Source organism: Pseudophryne corroboree, chromosome 3 (genome assembly GCF_028390025.1).
Source record: "Pseudophryne corroboree isolate aPseCor3 chromosome 3, aPseCor3.hap2, whole genome shotgun sequence".
In the NCBI taxonomy this organism is placed as follows: domain Eukaryota; kingdom Metazoa; phylum Chordata; class Amphibia; order Anura; family Myobatrachidae; genus Pseudophryne; species Pseudophryne corroboree.
Window position 1 is genome coordinate 523,208,748 of NC_086446.1, and position 19,785 is coordinate 523,228,532.

At 46.9% G+C, this 19,785-nt stretch overlaps 1 protein-coding gene across 2 annotated transcripts in view; it reads right to left on the minus strand.

The window, feature by feature from the left end:
- Positions 1-19,785, minus strand: part of FAAP100 (FA core complex associated protein 100) — a 93,900-nt gene that overhangs the window by 33,875 nt on the left and 40,240 nt on the right. Inside the window, exons 4-6 of one of the 2 annotated variants that reach the window (XM_063961123.1) lie at positions 8,547-9,300; positions 4,888-5,044; positions 2,837-3,567 (exon numbers count right to left, since the gene is read on the minus strand). In XM_063961123.1, the coding sequence (XP_063817193.1) occupies positions 2,837-3,567; positions 4,888-5,044; positions 8,547-9,300 (1,642 nt within the window). Of the gene's footprint in view, positions 1-2,836; positions 3,568-4,887; positions 5,045-8,546; positions 9,443-19,785 lie in introns of both variants that reach the window. The other variant, XM_063961122.1, reaches the window with a different exon arrangement.

Consider the following 19,785-nt stretch of genomic DNA (forward strand, 5'->3'; position numbering starts at 1 on the left):
TAGTTTCCCTTCCTGGAGAGGTCCTTTACTGTGCGGTGCGCGATGACGTCATCGCGCAACGCACAGCAAAGGTCCTCTCCACGAAGGGAACTAGACGCTACGCGTCTAGTTTCCCTTCGTGGAGAGGACCTTTGCTGTGCGGTGCGCGATGACGTCATCGCGCACCGCACATCAATTCAGCTGTACAGGGGGCGTAAATGACCACGCCCCCTGTACAAAGCCACGCCCCCTAAAGCCGCCCGGGGCGCCACAAGCCCCGGAGACGGCCCTGGTGACAGGCAGAGTGGACGACACCACGAGGCGGGTGACGCGAGAATCCACCAGTGGTGAATTTTACATAACTCTGCAGGGAGAGGATAGCGAGCCAAGGACCGTTTAGATAGAGGGAATTTCTTCCCTGGAGTAGACCAGGGTTCCCATCTAATGTCCACTAAATGGTCAGAATGGGGTAACAGATTTTTAACCACCTTTTGCCACAGTAGTGGAATCCTAATCATCAGAGATTTGTAGGATTTGCTTAATAGCAACCACCAGGCAAGAGACATCAATCTGCAAGGCAGAATCCTCATCAGAAACACCTGATTCAGTGTCTGACAGGACAGTATGCTCCCCCTCTTCTTCAGATGGAACATCAGACAGGTATGTGGATTGTGAGGAGGAAGCAGCCCACTTAGAGAACCCAGAGACACAGGAGCGGCCTGGGGTGTATTTGTCTAACCAAAGACTGATTTAATTGCTGCAACTGGTTAGATACATTTTCAGCCCAACGCGGATTAACTAAAGAGACAATATGTGGCTCTAGTGGCACAGGCGGTCCCATAGGGGGCGTAAGGTGTTCCACCAGAGTACCCAGCAGGTGGTGAAAGCAGCCCAGGGTGGCTCCTGAGTAGACACAGGAGCTGCAGACTAACTAGGAGGTGTATGACAAGAGGTACACAGGCCATCATACAAAATTTCCCCCTCTGGTAAATCCGTGGAGCATACTTTGCATGCTGCAGGAGACTCCACTGATTTACTGCCCTTTCTGTCAGACATTATGTATGAATGCAACAACAGAGCGACTTAGTACGATAAAACCAGACAAAGTACAATACCTGCAAATAAATCCGGTATTACGTGACTGAATACACAGTAGGTTATGCGTATTGGATAAATACTGTGACGCACTATATTAGCGCACCTAGTCCCTTAGGGTACAGAACATAGTGACAGTTATATCTGGGAAACACAGAGTGAAACCACACAGCAGATTTAGGCACCACACACCAATTTCAGGCACACACTGTCAGTGACCGGAGGATATATCAGAATACTCGTACAATATATCCTGTAATAGGTACACTCTTTCTCAACTAACGCTATCTGTAATAAGACATGTAGGATACTTAAGTGATTGTAAAGGCTCAGCGCTGTATACAGGCGGCTTTACAAGGGATACCTTGCCCTGCAGTCCTGGAGACCAGCCGCAGTTATGCTTAGAAGATGGCGCCCACAGCGTTTCAGTCAGGGAGTGAGGGAGAGTTTGAGGCAGCTCCAGGGTGGGAAATCTGCAAGGAGATGGCGCCCTGGGCCGGGGCTACAGGTCAAGCACCACCTCCCTATGCTGGACTTCCAACTCGGGTACAGCGAGACTTATTAAATGGGATGTTAGTACACCCAACCTGTACTCAGACGCCCCGGTGGTCTAGTGGGGTCCCTGCTCGGTGACAGTGGCCACGCCAGCGCCGCGTCTCCCTAGGTCGCAGACGGAATGCAATTTAATAGCAGGTCCCGTCTGGGGGACTCTCTTACCTCCTCCCCGTAGCAGCCACGCGATTTAGGAGAACAGACTGCGACTGTGTGGCTAAGCCGTGATGCCTCTGCTGCAAGTACCTGGGATCTGAGCCGCGGGAGTATGCGACGCCGCTTGGGAGGTGATGGAGCTGCAGCGCTCTAGTGTAACCCTGACATACAGCGCTGACAGCCCAGAGAAGAAATCTTCTTAGTTGAAACGCTTTTCAAGTCTGCCCAGTGCAGCCCCCGTTAAGTGACCTGTTGCATTAAGCACCAACTCGAAACTGAGCTCTCAGTGCCTGGAGGCGGGGTTATAGAGGAGGCCCCAATGCATCCTGGGACAGCCTAAAGCTTTAGCCTGTTGGTGCCTCTGGATCAAGATGCACTCTACACCCCGATGTTTCCCTGTGGAACACAATGTACCCTGCTGCAGAAATTTTGAATTCCAAGGAATGTGAGCTTGGTATTGAACTGCACATGAAATTCGCAATGCGAGTTTGCAGTGAAAGCATCTCGCAGGACCCAACTCGCTCCTAACTCGCGCCTTGAGTCCTGTTTGGAGAAAGAGCGCTATATAAATAAAATTATTATTATTATTATAAATGGATCACCCTCACACAGTGTAGAGGTGGTAGCTATTTGCTGGGCTAAACAAAAAGTCTTGACAGAGCACAGTTTTATGGAATGAACCAATATTCAAATGATTTCAGTTGTTCACGTTATTACTAACATCCCTAGTGATGTCATTGCCTCTTATTAAAATTCTAGACGCAGGAGGGATATCATATTCTATATGTTTTACTGACCATACAAATTACCAAAATATTTAGTGCTGAACTCTGAAACAATAACCGTTTCAAATAAATTAAGTAATCCCAATCCATTACCGGTGTGCTGTGAGCATACTATAGTTTGCTTCTGTGAAGGAAAAATTAAAGAAAATGCAAAAAGATCTGTGGCGTCAAGGGAGGTAAAACATGGGAGCAGCGATATATATCATGTATAAAAGTGAGTGGACTTACATAATGGAAAGAACAAGATGTTGATAATATCGGTTATTTACCTGACTGTTCATTGTGCAAGGCCTGAGTCAACTGGAGAGCAGACACTCGCACTATGGCCTTCAGTGGTATTGTATGATTAACTTCCTGGTTACAAATAACCTTAGGAACTGTCACTGATGTGTCATCACTGCTTTCACATCCAGAACAGGTCTTCAAAAACACTTGCACTATATGCTCAGGTAATGTCCAAGATGGGCCAGAGCAGGAGGGAAAATCGGTCTGTGAGCTAAAACGCAGGCATTGGAGTACATCAATGATGTGCTCCTGTATAGGTATGCTGACATCCTGCTTGTGTGAATAAGACATGGACGAGTCTGCAGAGTCACCGCAATCTGCGACTAGTCCCTTTAAGCTGTAAAACAGTGTGCAAGATATTGTAATAGGGAAATCCAGGCTGTCACACCCATTTGTAGCTAAGGGGAAAGTTAATTCGGTCTTCTCCTCCGGTTTTAGTGCAATTGGAAAAGAGTAGGATGTGTTTGGGACAGTACTTATCAGGATGCACAAGGTCCATCCCCTCTCCAAAACACATTCAGTCTTGTTCTCCACAATGCAGTGTGCCATCAGGCAGTCTTTCTGCAGCACGTGTGTCCATGACACTCTTATTACACAATGCACTGGACACTCTGTCCGCTGGCTGGACAGCACCTCACGGCTCAGTGATATCACTTGATTAAGCTTAGTTAAGGACCTGCTCTTGTCATCAACTACAGACTTCAACTGAGAGACTCTGGAGAGTGGAAAAAGAAGGATAATTATTACAAAAGAGACAAATAAGCTTTATAAATTGTATCTACAGTAGAGAGTAAGCAAGGGAGAGCAGATACCCTATATATCTTTTGTATTGGTCTGTGTCATTTCACACAATCAATATTTCTACTGATATATGGAATACACTAGTGCTATATAAAAAGATGACATGTAATCACAGAGAATGTATTTATTGTAAGTACTATGAGCTGTGACAGTATGCTGCATATGCACAAATGGAACCATGATTTAAAGGTTTGGGCTGAACACAATGCCACTTCTACTGCCCGGCAGACTCAGTCTCCAATTAACAGAAAATGATTGAGATCTAACAGATTGACACAAGATTGAGCAGCTGGATGTATTCTGACTTCACTAGGGCTAGTTTGATAGCCTCAAACAGTGTGACCACATTTACATATATGCCCAATAATAACAAGGCTGGTTTTCTGTTAAATTTGTATATTATAATATCAGTCTGGTGCAGGATTAACATTTATTGTAAAAAAAGGCAAAAAAAGTCCAATAATAAATCAATACACACCTTTTTCTGTCTTCCTACACATTTAGTACACAAGTAAGGGAGAGAGCTATTGGGAGTTGAAACTACAGCTAAACTTTTAACATTATAGGTAAGTACACCCAGGTGGTTTTAATCTACCTGTGCTGTGTTCTGTTTTTCCACTGGTAAACACACGAGAGAGGTGGTACTAATGAAATAGGGATTGTTCATCACTACAAAATAAAGTGCCAAACATGCATATGGTCATCTTCCAAAAATGCTGGCCTGATGATGCAACAAGGACATGAAGTACCATGTGCAAAGGTGATGCTTCTTTCTCATAATAAACTAAAGTTCCCTAGTTTAATAGCATCTCACTACTATATAATGTGAAATTGCAAAAACAGCAGCCTGGGCAGACTAGAACAGCCTATGTGCTCTCAGCACATTTATAAAAACAAAAACACAGTTGGTGCAAAGTTTTCTTTGACTCTGCAACGCCAGTGTCTCATAAATTTAAAGCTAGCCAGTTCTGCATCTCCATAGCAGGAAACATTTGCATGGAGAGTTCAGGTAGCAGCTGACAGACACTGGGAATTTATTAATTCATACATTACATAGAATCATAACCGTATCTTACATTATATTAAAAAATGATGATAAACCATTAATGAAGAAAATAAGACTGTACTTGCATTATCATACAAAGGATTACAGGAATGCATAAAATGTAGAATGTTTTGCTAAACATTGACGATATTTTTGGAGTATTTTTCTGTACAATGGCGATGTCCCCACCTCTCGGATACTGAACCAATCCCAGACAGCAGCTTCTTTATTCTCATTCCTGCATCTGCACCACCCAATCCATGTAGTGGATCTCTGCTTCCTCTCCGATTTACCTTGTAAAGCATCAGCCATCCTCGGCTAGACAGGACTACTAGCTCTGCAACTTCTATACAAAGATAAAATACACTATAATAATAAAATAAAAAAAAGGAAGACAAAATATTGTGTGCCAGTTTAAGGTGTTCTCCACTTCATGCCTTCACTGGTAGCAGTCACACTACTATATTCATATTGCCTGCAATGTTTCCTGTATATGGAATGCTGGAAGGCTACATACCTGGAAGACTTCAGCCCAGAATTAACATTTCAGGCAAGTCTTGTCTTCCAGGTTCCTGCTCATAAAGCTGACCTTTTGTCTGGTTCCAGTAACCCTATGATTCCTTTTTACCATACCGAACTCACAATAACAGCCGCTGCGGAAGACAGATGTACTACCTTATTCTAATGCAAGAATCCATATGGCTAATGTATAAACCCAAGCCGGCCATTGATCTTACGCTAGCCACCACAATGGTTATTACTAGTAACTGCACTTGCACCAGTTCCATGCTAGGTGTAAGAGATACATCAGAAACAGGCTTCCCTTCTCTTATGCATGATACACACCACCCCTAGGACTCTCCCACAAGACAGGGCGGTTCTGTGTGCTCACATTGTTGCAGCTCCAATATGCCCAATTTCACATAAAGACATTCAACTGGGTTCTGTATGAATAGGACGGACATTCACATCTGCGCATGTGCTGTATGCATCCGTGCACAGGGATCTGTCAAACTCAGAAACAGCCCCTTAGTATTTAGGATGGCCCTACCTGTGTGTCCCTGACTTTCATCCCTACAATCTATTCTTCTTCGCAAAACATTCTTCTGCTGCTACACTCTGTCAGTCCCTGCACTGGTTTTCTGTATTTCACCAAATTCAATATAAAATACATCTGCTTACTCCAAAACTGCACTAACATACAGTACATCTCTTTGCTTACTCTCAAAATATCTCCCTTCCCGACCCCTCAACTCTGCACAAGATCTGCGTCTCTCATCCACACTCATTACCTGCTCCTATTCACAGTTACAGGGTTTCTCTCAGGCTGCACCCACTCTGTAGACTGTCCTCTCTCTTGCACAAGACTTTCTACTTGTCTCCAAACCTCCAAGCGTTCCCCGAAAACTCACTTCAGGAAAGCTCACATTTGTGAAGAAACCACATTACCTCCAGAACATTTTGTGAGCAATAACCTACCCTATACACAGTCCACGCATAACTTTACATATCACTTTCTACATTCACCCATCCCACCAACCCCAGGCCAACACTACCATGTGATTGGATCCTGTAGCAAACCAAGAAACTCTGCAATCTGGCTGGGCCAATATGCAACATGCACTGCTTATCCTTGTGTATAAACATCTATTTTCCTATAGATTGTAAGCTTGTGAGCACAGGCATCTTTCTTACTTCTTTGTCTGCCTGTTATATCCCAGTCTGGTTTTCATTTGCAAAGCACAGTGGAGTATGGTGGTGCTATATAAATAAATGTTAATAAACAGTAATTCTCTTAACAGCACTATTTAATATGTTGGGGATACACAAATAAACTAAAATAAATAACTCCTTGGATGTCTGTCTCACAAAATGAATATTGGCAATCCTCTAACAAGACGTTTTTACACTTTTGATGCCATCAGAGATGGCACATCAGGCATGAACTACTCTGTCCAAATTCAGGAAGCAAAGTTTAATTTGGATAATAGTCAATTAAATAACTGTTTTCATTAAAAGATGTGTAAAAACCTCCTACCAGTTAGCATGTTTACTCACACAATCAGGAGCTTGGCATTGTAAAGCCGACCTTAAATTATGTATTCAAATAGAACAAGGTCTAGTATCCGCACTTCCTTTGTCTCACATATTGCTATTACCAGGCGATGAAGGCAAGACGCTGATAGCTAAATCAGTCACGGCTCACTCTTCCCGGAAGGCTTGGCTGGAAGTGCTGAAGGGAGGACATGGTGTCTCCCTTCCTTCCCCCAACCTTACATTGAAAGGTTTGGCCACCCTAATCCCCGATCTATGCCTTGACACCTGGATATCTGCAGGGATCTTATCCCTCAACGATATCCTGGCAGGCAACTCACTGATCTCGTTTACTCAAATCCAGACGAAATATGTCTTACCCCATAGAGAATTTTACAAATACTTGCAACTCAGGCACTGGCACCAGGGCTCTTCCAATCCTCCTTATCAAGTGTTTCCAATGCCCAAATTAATCCAGAGCTTCTTTAACACGGGGGAGGTTAGAGGAGGCATTTCTAAGTGGTACAATTATATTATCAGCCCCCCTTCCCGGCAGAAAGCCCCATTCCAAACAAAATGGGAGACTGACCTCAAATGCCCCATTTCCGCAGAGGAATGGGAGATGGTTTTTCACACCTGTTTAAAAGTGTCTAAATGCGTTTCACATTTTGAATTGTTTTATAAAATGCTGCATCGTTTATACTTCACACCCTCACGCTTACATATAATGCAACCCTCCTCCTCTGACCTTTGCTGGCGCAACTGCGGTAAGGTGGGAACACTATTGCATGTTTTCTGGGAATGTCCGGTACTCGCTCCCCTCTGGAATTCAGTATTTCAATTGATTGCATCTGTCATAGGCCTTCGTATAACCCCACATCCAAGACTGGTTATCCTCCATCTTTATTGCGGCGGCTTGTAACCTAGTGATCAATATGTATTGGGTCATATACTCATTTCTACTAAACTACTGATAGCCCGTCACTGGCGCTCCACTGCGGTCCCGACTATAGCCACAATAGAAAAAAGCTGTGCATTCTCACTACGAATTTGAAACCGCGGGGGTTGCATATTTTCCCTCCCCCTTGTGTCCGCTTATCCGCTGGCTTCCATGGAGCGATTACTGGTTTAGACGATCTCCAGACTCTGTTAGTAATCTTGGATAAATTATATAATTGAGATGCACGGCTCTCCTCTCACCGTTGGGTCGTTGCGACACGCTTTTTACTGTCCTTTCGACACACCGTTGGAATAATAGCCTTTATGTACAAGTCCTTGTTTCTTTGTCAAACAATATGTGTACCCCCCTTTTTTCCCCTTACCGTCCCTTTTTTCTCTTCTGTACCCCCACTCCCTTACTTTTTGTTTGAAAAGAACTTAATAAAAATTATTGTTGAAAAAAAAAAAGGATGTGCAAAAACTAGTATTTCGGTTTGGGATCAAGAGACAAACACATTAATCTTGTGTCATGCAGCAAAGATTTGTGTCACTTTTTTCTAACCAGGAGAACTATGCTATTCAAGAGACTGATGTATAGACCTATATCAGCATGACTACAATCTATGTGTTGTAGGTCAATTACCACCTGACATGGGTAGGTGTTAGAAGACCAAGGTTACACTTGATCTTGGAGTGTTAGGCAGTGAGTGAGAAACCCAGTTTTAAAGCACTTTAAAAATTCAGCATCTTATCATATCCACCACAGTGATACTGCAAAAAGTTTGTTTTATACGGCTGTCAGCTTTATAGAACATTTCTAGCGTTTGATCAGGTATTTAAGTAGGACATATGAACTAAGGCTTTCATAAACCTACCATCAGATGAGAAGGTATTCTGCGATACCGCCAAAACCATTGGAATATTGTGTCGGAAGGATGACACAGCAGAACCGCTTGGAGTGGTAGAGGCTGCTACTTTAGCGACACGTGGAATGGTAATAAAGATGAGGTCAGAGGAAGTGCTGCAGTAGACTCCACACATAGTATACAAAGTACAGCACACAGGACCTGGCAGATGGTATTCCTTAAAATCGCAAACTATGCCTTCTGATATATCACCGGCTGTCACTGGTACTATGAGGCCTTTCTTACCAATAAACAGTAGACAGTCACAGGAAACAGTTTCAGAACTTGTGATTGGCTGCTCAGCACTAAGGTCACACGGTTCTGTCCTTGTGGCCCCAATAGAAAGCACGGGTTGCTCTAGGTGGTAAAGAACCTTTAATGAGCTTTGGCGCAAGCAGTTAGTTTCAGAAGTGTGCATGTAAGAAGAACCAGTACTCTTTAATGGAAAGCATATCACCTGACCATCTGGGAAACCACAAAGAATCATGGGGGTTTCCAGTATAGCGAGATCAACTCCAAACAGACGGGTAAACAAAGCAGCATCCATTGAAAAGTTACACGGAACATCACCCATTGTGTTTTCTTTCCACAGAGAAACACAACACAGGACAGGTTCTAAATCACTAGTTCCCTTTCCAAAGGTCACGTCTCTAGATGGGGATGTGCTAGGGTCTTCATAACGGAGAGATTTCCTGTGAAAGAGCTTGACCTTCCATTTGTCCAGCTGCAGTAATACAATGACGAGAAAGTCATAAGCCACTGTGAAGGAACAGATAGAGGGATCCAACAAATAGCCAAAATTGGAGTCTATGTGGTATATGGTCATATCTCCTTTACTGATGACAGTGTTTACTTCCACCAACAACCTTAATAGAAAAAGAACCCGTCAGTAATTTTACATTGCCTGCATACCTTACAACACGGCTATGTGCCGAAAACCGGTACAAATTAGGGAAGAAGCGTGACCATGAGTAAAGGGGGAGTGGCTCCGCAATGCTCCCATAGGAATCAATAGGATTGGGAGACGGCAAAACCCGGAAAAAAACCTTTTATGGCCGGTACACACCATAAAAAAACGATACTGTACCAGCCAAAAAAGTAGAGTTGGACGGTATGCAAAGACACAACGGAGTGTTGTGCTCTTTGGATCGGTTTCATTCAGTCTTTATAATGTATCTACTGAAGCCTAAGTGGGAACTTGTCTGTCTAAGCTTTGCAAAGGTAAACAATAATGTAGTTCCACTTTACAAAAGGGAAGGATATGATGCACATACATCCAGAGTAAAAACCTAAATCTAAACTATGTTAATGCTATGTTGGAAGTAGAGGGTAAACTACCGTATATACTCGAGTTTAAGCCGACTTTTTCAGCACTTTTTTTTGTGCTGAAAAAGCCCCCTCGGCTTATACTCGAGTCAGTGCAGAGGGTGAGCAGTGTGACAGGGAGAGCAGTGTGAAGGAGGGACACGGAGCGCACAGCACGCGCCTCTCCTGTGTCCCTCCTGCATCTCCGGCGGCAGCGGCGGGTCTATTAAAGGAAGTACCCGTTCGTGAGTTTTGATTGGCTGACGAACCGGCACTTTCTTTAATAGACCCGCCGCGGCCGCCGGAGATGCAGGAGGGACACAGGAGAGGCGCGCGCTGTTCGCTCCGTGACCCTCCTTCAGAAGACAGCGCGGGAGCGACGGAGGGTAAGTAAGTAACAGGCACTGGGGGAGCATATTTGGCACTTTGGGGGGGACGGGGGGGGGACGACATATGTGGCACTGAGGGGACTTATCTGGCACTATGAGGGGGCATATCTGGCACTATGAGGGGGTATCTCTGGCACTATGAGGGGGCATATCTGGCACTATGAGGGGGCATATCTGGCACTATGAGGGGGCATATCTGGCACTATGAGGGGGCATATCTGGCAGCATGAGGGGGCATATCTGGCAGCATGAGGGGGCATATCTGGCAGCATGAGGGGGAATATCTGGCAGCATGAGGGGGCATATCTGGCAGCATGAGGGGGCATATCTGGCAGCATGAGGGGGCATATCTGGCAGCATGAGGGCATATCTGGCACATCAGGCACTGTGGGGCATATCTAGCACTGTGGGGGCATATCTGGCACATCTGGCACTGTGGGGGCATATCTGGCACATCTGGCACTGTGGGGGCATATCTGGCACATCTGGCACTGTGGGGGCATATCTGGCACATCTGGCACTGTGGGGGCATATCTGGCACATCTGGCACTGTGGGGGCATATCTGGCACTGTGGGGCATATCTGGCAGTATGAGGGTATATCTGGCACTGTGGGGGCATATCTGGCACATCAGGCACTGTGGGGGCATATCTGGCACTGTGGGTGCATATCTGGCACTGTGAGGCATATCTGGCAGCATGAGGGCATATCTGGCACTGTGGGGTATATCTGGCAGCATGAGGGCATATCTGGTAGTATGAGGGCATATCTGGCACATCAGTCACTGTGGGGCATATCTGGCACTGTGGGGGCATATCTGGCAGCATGAGGGCATATCTGGAACATCAGGCACTGTGGGGGCATATCTGGAACATCAGGCACTGTGGGGGCATATCTGGCACTGTGGGGGCATATCTGGCACTGTGGGGCATATCTGGCAGCATGAGGGCATATCTGGCACTGTGGGACATATCTGGCACTGTGGGGCATATCTGGCAGCATGAGGGCATATCTGGTACATCTGGCACTGTGGGGCATATCTGGCAGCATGAGGGCATATCTGGGACTGTGGGGGCATACCTGGCAGTATGAGGGCATATCTGGCACATCAGGCACTGTGGGGCATATCTGGCACTGTGGGGGCATACCTGGCAGCATGAGGGTATATCTGACACATCAGGCACTGTGGGGCATATCTGGCAGTATGAGGGCATATCTGGCACTGTGGGGGCATATCTGGCACTGAGGGCTGTGTACGGCTAGAGCTGCATTTCCCACCCTAGGCTTATACTCGAGTCAATAAGTTTTCCCAGGTTTTTGTGGTAACATTAGGTGCCTCGGCTTATATTCGGGTCGACTTATACTCGAGTATATACGGTACATTGTCTTTTTTTCCTTGAAGGTCTATGCAGAAAATAATATGTTTTGTCTTCCTGATCACAAAATGGTCTGGCACATCACTCTGATGTAATCTAGACCACTTTGTCACCAAAGAAACCCTTCTACCAGAGCAAAACAAATAGTCAGATTCTTCACAGCACTATACATTAATAATCATACAGTGATCGGCAGAAAACAACTAAGCACATTTCTAATACACAATAAAAGACAGAAAACGTATCAAAAAATAAGATTTTACTTACCGGTAAATCTATTTCTCGTAGTCCGTAGTGGATGCTGGGGACTCCGTAAAGACCATGGGGAATAGACGGGCTCCGCAGGAGACATGGGCACTTTAAGAAAGAATTTGTATTCTGGTGTGCTCTGGCTCCTCCCTCTATGTCCCTCCTCCAGACCTCAGTTAGAGAAACTGTGCCCGGAAGAGCTGACAGTACAAGAAAAGGATTTTGGAATCCTGGGCAAGACTCATACCAGCCACACCAATCACACCGTATAACTTGTGATAAACTTACCCAGTTAACAGTATGAACAACAACAGAGCATCAGATCAACCCTGATGCAACTATAACATAACCCTTATTTAAGCAATAACTATATACAAGTATTGCAGAAGAAGTCCGCACTTGGGACGGGCGCCCAGCATCCACTACAGACTACGAGAAATAGATTTACCGGTAAGTAAAATCTTATTTTCTCTAACGTCCTAGTGGATGCTGGGGACTCCGTAAGGACCATGGGGATTACACCAAAGCTCCCAAACGGGAGGGAGAGTGCGGATGACTCTGCAGCACCGAATGGGCAAACACAAGGTCCTCCTCAGCCAGGGTATCAAACTTGTAGAACTTTGCAAAAGTGTTTGAACCTGACCAAGTAGCTGCTCGGCAAAGCTGTAATGCCGAGACCCCTCGGGCAGCCGCCCAAGAAGAGCCCACCTTCCTTGTGGAATGGGCTTTTACTGATTTTGGAGCGGCAATCCAGCCGCAGAATGAGCCTGCTGAATCGTGTTACAGATCCAGCGAGCAATAGTTTGCTTTGAAGCAGGAGCACCCAGCTTGTTGGATGCATACAGGATAAACAGCGACTCAGTTTTCCTGACTCTAGCCGTTCTGGCTACATAAACCTTCAAAGACCTGACCACATCTAGTAACTCGGAATCCTCCAAGTCACGAGTAGCCACAGGCACCACAATAGGTTGGTTCATATGAAAAGATGACGCCACTTTTGGCAGAAATTGTGGACGGGTCCGCAATTCTGCTCTGTCCATATGGAAAACCAGATAGGGGCTTTTATGTGACAAAGCCGCTAATTCTGACACCCGCCTAGCCGAAGCCAAGGCTAATAGCATGACCACCTTCCACGTGAGATATTTTAACTCCACGGTTTTAAGTGGTTCAAACCAGTGTGACTTCAGGAAACTCAACACCACGTTAAGATCCCAAGGTGCCACTGGAGGCACAAAAGGGGGCTGAATATGCAGCACTCCCTTTACAAACGTCTGAACTTCAGGCAGAGAAGCCAGTTCTTTTTGAAAGAAAATAGGGCCGAAATCTGGACCTTAATGGAACCCAATTTTAGGCCCAAAGTCACTCCCGACTGTAGGAAGTGAAGGAAACGGCCCAGCTGGAATTCCTCCGTGGGGGCATTCCTGGCCTCACACCAAGCAACACATTTTCGCCATATACGGAGATAATGTTTAGTCGTCGCGTCCTTCCTAGCCTTTATCAGCGTAGGAATAACCTCATACGGAATGCCTTTTTCTGCTAGGATCCGGCGTTCAACCGCCATGCCGTCAAACGCAGCCGCGGTAAGTCTTGGAACAGACAGGGCCCCTGTTGCAACAAGTCCTGTCTTAGAGGCAGAGGCCACGGGTCCTCTGTGAGCATTTCTTGCAGATCTGGATACCAAGTCCTTCTTGGCCAATCCGGAACAATGAGTATTGTTCTCAGTCCTCTTTTTCTTATGATTCTCAGCACTTTGGGTATGAGAGGAAGAGGAGGAAATACATAAACCGACTGGAACACCCACGGTGTCACTAGTGCGTCTACAGCTATCGCCTGAGAGTCTCTTGACCTGGCGCAATATCTCTGTAGCTTTTTGTTGAGGCGGGATGCCATCATGTCCACCTGTGGCAGTTCCCACCGACTTGCAATCTGCGTGAAGACTTCTTGATGAAGCCCCCACTCTCCCGGGTGGAGGTCGTGCCTGCTGAGGAAGTCTGCTTCCCAGTTGTCCACTCCCGGAATGAACACTGCTGACAGTGCGCTTACGTGATTCTCCGCCCAGCGAAGAATTCTGGTGGCTTCCGCCATCGCCACCCTGCTCCTTGTGCCGCCTTGGCTGTTTACATGAGCCACTGCGGTGATGTTGTCTGACTGAATCAGAACCGATTGGTCGCGAAGCAGGGTCTCCGCTTGACGTAGGGCGTTGTATATGGCCCTTAGTTCCAGGATGTTGATGTGAAGGCAAGTCTCCTGACTTGACCACAGACCTTGGAAATTTCTTCCCTGTGTGACTGCCCCCCTCCCTCGGAGGCTTGCATCCGTGGTCACCAGGACCCAGTCCTGAATGCTGAATCTGCGGCCCTCGAGAAGGTGAGCACTCTGCAGCCACCACAGGAGAGACACCCTGGCCCTGGGGGATAGGGTGATTAACCGATGCATCTGAAGATGTGATCCGGACCATTTGTCCAGTAAGTCCCATTGAAAGGTCCTCGCATGGAACCTGCCGAAGGGAATGGCCTCGTATGATGCCACCATCTTTCCCAGGACTCAAGTGCAGTGATGCACTTACACCTGTTTTGGTTTTAATAGGTTCTTGACCAGGGTCATGAGTTCCTGAGCTTTCTCTATCGGGAGATAAACCCTTTTCTGGCCTGTGTCCAGAATCATGCCCAGGAAAGGCAGACGAGTCGTAGGAACCAACTGCGACTTTGGAATATTTAGAATCCAGCCGTGTTGTCTTATCACTTCCAGAGAAAGTGATACGCTGTTCAGCAACTGCTCTCTTGATCTCACTTTTATGAGGAGATCGTCCACGTACGGGATAATTGTGACACCTTGCTTCCGCAGGAGTACCATCATTTCCGCCATTACCTTGGTAAATATTCTCGGTGCCGTGGAGAGACCAAACGGCAACGTCTGAAATTGGTAATGGCAATCCTGTACCACAAATCTGAGGTACGCCTGATGAGGTGGATAAATGGGGACATGAAGGTATGCATCCTTTATGTCCAGAGACACCATAAAATCCCCCCCTTCCAGGCTTGCGATGACCGCTCTGAGCGAATCCATCTTGAACTTGAACCTTTTCAGGTATATGTTCAGGGATTTTAAATTCAATACGGGTCTGACCGAACCGTCCGGTTTCGGTACTACAAACATGGTCGAATAATAACCCTTTCCTTGTTGAAGGAGGGGAACCTGGACCACCACCTGTTGAAGGTACAATTTGTGAATTGCAGCTAGCACTATCTCCCTCTCGAGGGGGGAAGCTGGCAGGGCCGATTTGAGGTATCGGTGAGGGGTCATCTCTTCGAATTCCAGCTTGTATCTCTGCGACACAATATCTATCGCCCAGGGATCTAAATGGGAGTGAACCCACATGTGGCTGAAATTTCGGAGACACGCCCCCACCGGGCCTAGCTCCGCCTCGCGAGCCCCAGCGTCATGCGGTGGATTTAGTGGAAGCAGGGGAGGACTTCTGTTCCTGGGAACTAGCTGTGTTGTGCAGCTTCTTTCCTCTGCCCCTGCCCCTGGCAAGAAAGGACGCACCTCAGACTTTCTTGCCTCTTTGTGATCGAAAGGACTGCATTTGGTAATACGGTGCTTTCTTGGGTTGTGAGGAAACAAATGGCAAAAAATTTGACTTTCCAGCCGTAGCTGTGGAGACTAGGTCCGAGAGACCCTCCCCAAACAATTCCTCACCCTTGTAAGGCAAAACCTCCATGTGCCTTTTTGAGTCGGCATCACCTGTCCATTGCCGAGTCCACAGGACCCTTCTGGCAGAAATCGACATTGCATTTATTCTAGAACTCAGTATACTAATGTCTCTTTGAGCATCTCTCATATATAGGACAGCGTCTTTTATATGCCCCAGGGTCATTAATATAGTATCCTTGTCCAAGGTATCCAGTTCCTCAGACAGGGTATCTGTCCATGCTGCTACAGCGCTACACACCCAGGCCGACGCGATCGCTGGCCTCAGTAAGGTACCTGAATGCGTAGAAATGGACTTCAGAGTACCCTCTTGCTTTCTATCCGCAGCATCTTTTAGGGTGGCCGTATCCTGTGACGGCAGGGCTACCCTCTTGGATAAGCGTGTCAAAGCTTTGTCCACCCTAGGGGAGGATTCCCAGCGAAACCTGTCCGTTGGCGGGAAAGGGTACGCCATAAGCATCCTTTTGGAAATCTGCAGTTTTTTATCTGGAGATTCCCAAGCCTTTTCACATAACTCATTTAGTTCATATGAACCCTCTTGTCAGGGACTGGGGTTTCCTCTGTGATGTGCAACACATCCTTAATTGCTATAATCATATAACGGATGGCTTCAGCCAATTTTGGCTGTATTTTAGCATCATCGTAATCGACACTGGAGTCAAAATCCACGTCGGTATATGTGTCAACAATTTCGGATAGTGGGCGTTTCTGAGACCCTGACGGCCCCTGCGACATAGGATCAGGCATGGGTTGAGGCTTTATCCAACCTTTTATGCAAGGAATTTACATTATCATTTAAAACCTTCCACATATCCATCCAATCAGGTGTCGGCGCCGTCGGCGGAGACACCACATTCATTTGCTCCAGCTCTGTTTCCACATAGCCTTCCTCAAACATGTCGACACAAGTGTACCGACACACCACACACACAGGGAATGCTCTTTTCGAAGACAGTTCCCCCACAAGGCCCTTTGGAGAGACAGAGGGGTATATGCAATTGCGGTCGAATTCGCGGCAATTTTCGCCGTTTTTTAATTCGACTCAATTCGACAGGTGAATCCCGGAAGGTGGCTTCCGGAATTCACCATATTCAATGAAAAACGGATTCGCCAGAGTCGCGGGCGAAAATCGGCCGATTTGGCGGATTTTGCCGCGATTTTAAAAAACGGTAAAAAAACGTGAAAAACCCGGAAAAAAAATGGCGTGGGGTCCCCCCTCCAAAGCATAACCAGCCTCGGGCTCATCGAGCTGGTCCTGGTTCTAAAAATGCAGGGGAAAAATTGGCCAGGGATCCCCCGTATTTTTAAAACCAGCACCGGGCTCTGCGCCTGGTGCTGGTGCCAAAAATACGGGGGACAAAAAGAGTAGGGGTCCCCCGTATTTTTAACACCAGCATCGGGCTCCACTAGCTGGACAGATAATGCCACAGCCGGGGGTCACTTTTATGCCGTGCCCTGCGGCCGTGGCATTAAATATCCAACTAGTCACCCCTGGCCGGGGTACCCTGGGGGAGTGGGGACCCCTTCAATCAAGGGGTCCCCCCCCCCCAGCCACCCAAGGGCCAGGGGTGAAGCCCGAGGCTGTCCCCCCCCATCCAATGGGCTGCGGATGGGGGGGCTGATAGCCTTTTGTGATAATAAAAAGATATTGTTTTTTCCAGCAGTACTACAAGTCCCAGCAAGCCTCCCCCGCAAGCTGGTACTTGGAGAACCACAAGTACCAGCATGCGGGAGAAAAACGGGTCCGCTGGTACCTGTAGTACTACTGGGAAAAAAATACCCAAATAAAAACAGGACACACACACCTTGATAGTAAAACTTTATTACACACTACCGACACACACATACTTACCTATGTTGACACGCCGACTGCCACGGTCTCCGACGATCCGAGGGTACCTGTGAAAAAATTATACTCACCTTCCAGCGTCCAGAGATAAATCCACGTCCAGAGAGTAAAATCCACGTACTTGTTAAAAAAAAAAAAAACGCAAAAACCCGCTCCATACCGGACTAGAAAGGGGTCCAATGCTTTCACATCAGACCCCTTTCTCCCGAATGCCGGGACATCACGTGACTCCTGTCACTGACGTCCCTTCAGCCAATCAGGAAGCGCTACTTCCGTGGCGCTCACCTGATTGGCTGTGCGCTGTCTGTACTGTGACAGCGCATCGCAAAGCCGCTCCATTACTTTCAATGGTGGGAACTTTGCGGGTAGCGGTGGGGTCACCCGCCGGTCAGCCGCTGACCGGCGGGTGACCTCACCGCTAGCCGCTAAGTTCCCACCATTGAATATAATGGAGGGAGCTGTGCGATGCGCTGTCACAGTACAGACAGCGCTCAGCCAATCAGGTGAGCGCAACGAAGTTGCGCTTCCTGATTGGCTTAGAGACCTTTCTGTGACAGCTGTCACTGACAGGTCTCATTCGTGGAAAGGTGTCCCATGTGTCAGCATGGGACCCCTTTCAGTCCGTTATGGAGCGGGTATTTGCGTTTTTTTTATTTTTAACAAGTACGTGGATTTATCTCTGGACCATGGCTGAGGTGAGTATATTGATCTTTTTTTTCAGGTATCCGTGGATTCTACATGGAGAAGAGGACCGATGTCGGCGTGTGAACATAGGTAAGTATGTGTGTGTCGGTAGTGTGTAATAAAGTTTTACTGTCGACGGTGTGTGTGTCCTGTTTTTATTTGGGTATTTTTTTCCCAGTAGTACTACAGGTACCAGCGGGCCCGTTTTTCTCCCGCATGCTGGTACTTGTGGTTCTCCAAGTACCAGCTTGCGGGGGAGGCTTGCTGGGACTTGTAGTACTACTGGAAAAAACAATATCTTTTTATTATCACAAAAGGCTATCAGCCCCCCCATCCGCAGCCCATTGGATGGGGGGGGGGGGGGACAGCCTCGGGCTTCACCCCTGGCCCTTGGGTGGCTGGGGGGGGGGACCCCTTGATTGAAGGGGTCCCCACTCCCCCAGGGTACCCCGGCCAGGGGTGACTAGTTGGATATTTGATGCCACGGCCGCAGGGCACGGCATAAAAGTGACCCCCGGCTGTGGCATTATCTGTCCAGCTAGTGGAGCCCGATGCTGGTGTTAAAAATACGGGGGACCCCCACTCTTTTTGTCCCCCGTATTTTTGGCACCAGCACCAGGCGCAGAGCCCGGTGCTGGTTTTAAAAATACGGGGGAACCCCTGTCAATTTTTTCCCCGCATTTTTAGAACCAGGACCAGCTCGAAGAGCCCGAGGCTGGTTATGCTTTGGAGGGGGGACCCCACGCCATTTTTTTTTATGATTTCACCGTTCCAGCATAAAAAAAAAATAAAAAAAAAATAATATTTTAAAAAATATATAAATAATATTTGTGCCTCCCAAAAAAAAAAAAAAAGTACCTAATCCCTTCTAATATAAATAGATCTGCTATTCCCCCCAAAAAAAACACAAAAAAAAACATGTTTAAATTTTTTTTATTTGTTTTCACCCTCCAAAGTGTGGCGGATTGAAAATGACGAATTTGCTGTCTAAAAGCACTGCTGTCGAATTTCCAAACTTGAATTGAATATGCTTTGGTCGAATTGCAGCACTTATATCATTGCAGAAAAGTCGAATTTGCAAAAATTCGAATTTCAAAAAGTCGAATTTTGAAAGTCCGTATTTTGGTCGGAAAGCACTGAATTGCATAGGCGATTTTTTTTTTGGGTCGAAAATGACCCGAAATTCGACAATTTCGGGAATTCGACCACAATTGCATATACCCCAGAGAGAGAGTATGCCAGCACACACCCCAGCGCTATACAACCCAGGAATAACACAGTAACTTAATGTTAACCCAGTAGCTGCTGTTTTATAATGTTTTTGCGTCTAATTATGTGCCCCCCCCCTCTCTTTTTCACCCTCTGGTACCGTGTATCTGCAGGGGAGAGCCTGGGGAGCTTCCTCTCAGCGGAGCTGTGGAGAAAAAATGGCGCTGGTGAGTGCTGAGGTAGAAGCACCACCCCCTCAGCGGCGGGCTTCTGTCCCGCGTTTATGTACACTATTATGGCGGGGGCTCATACATATATACAGTGCCCAACTGCATATATGTCTAACTTTTGCCAAGAGGTCCTAATTGCTGCCCAGGGCGCCCCCCCCCCCCCCCCTGCGCCCTTACAGTGACCGGAGTATGTGGGTGTATGTGGGA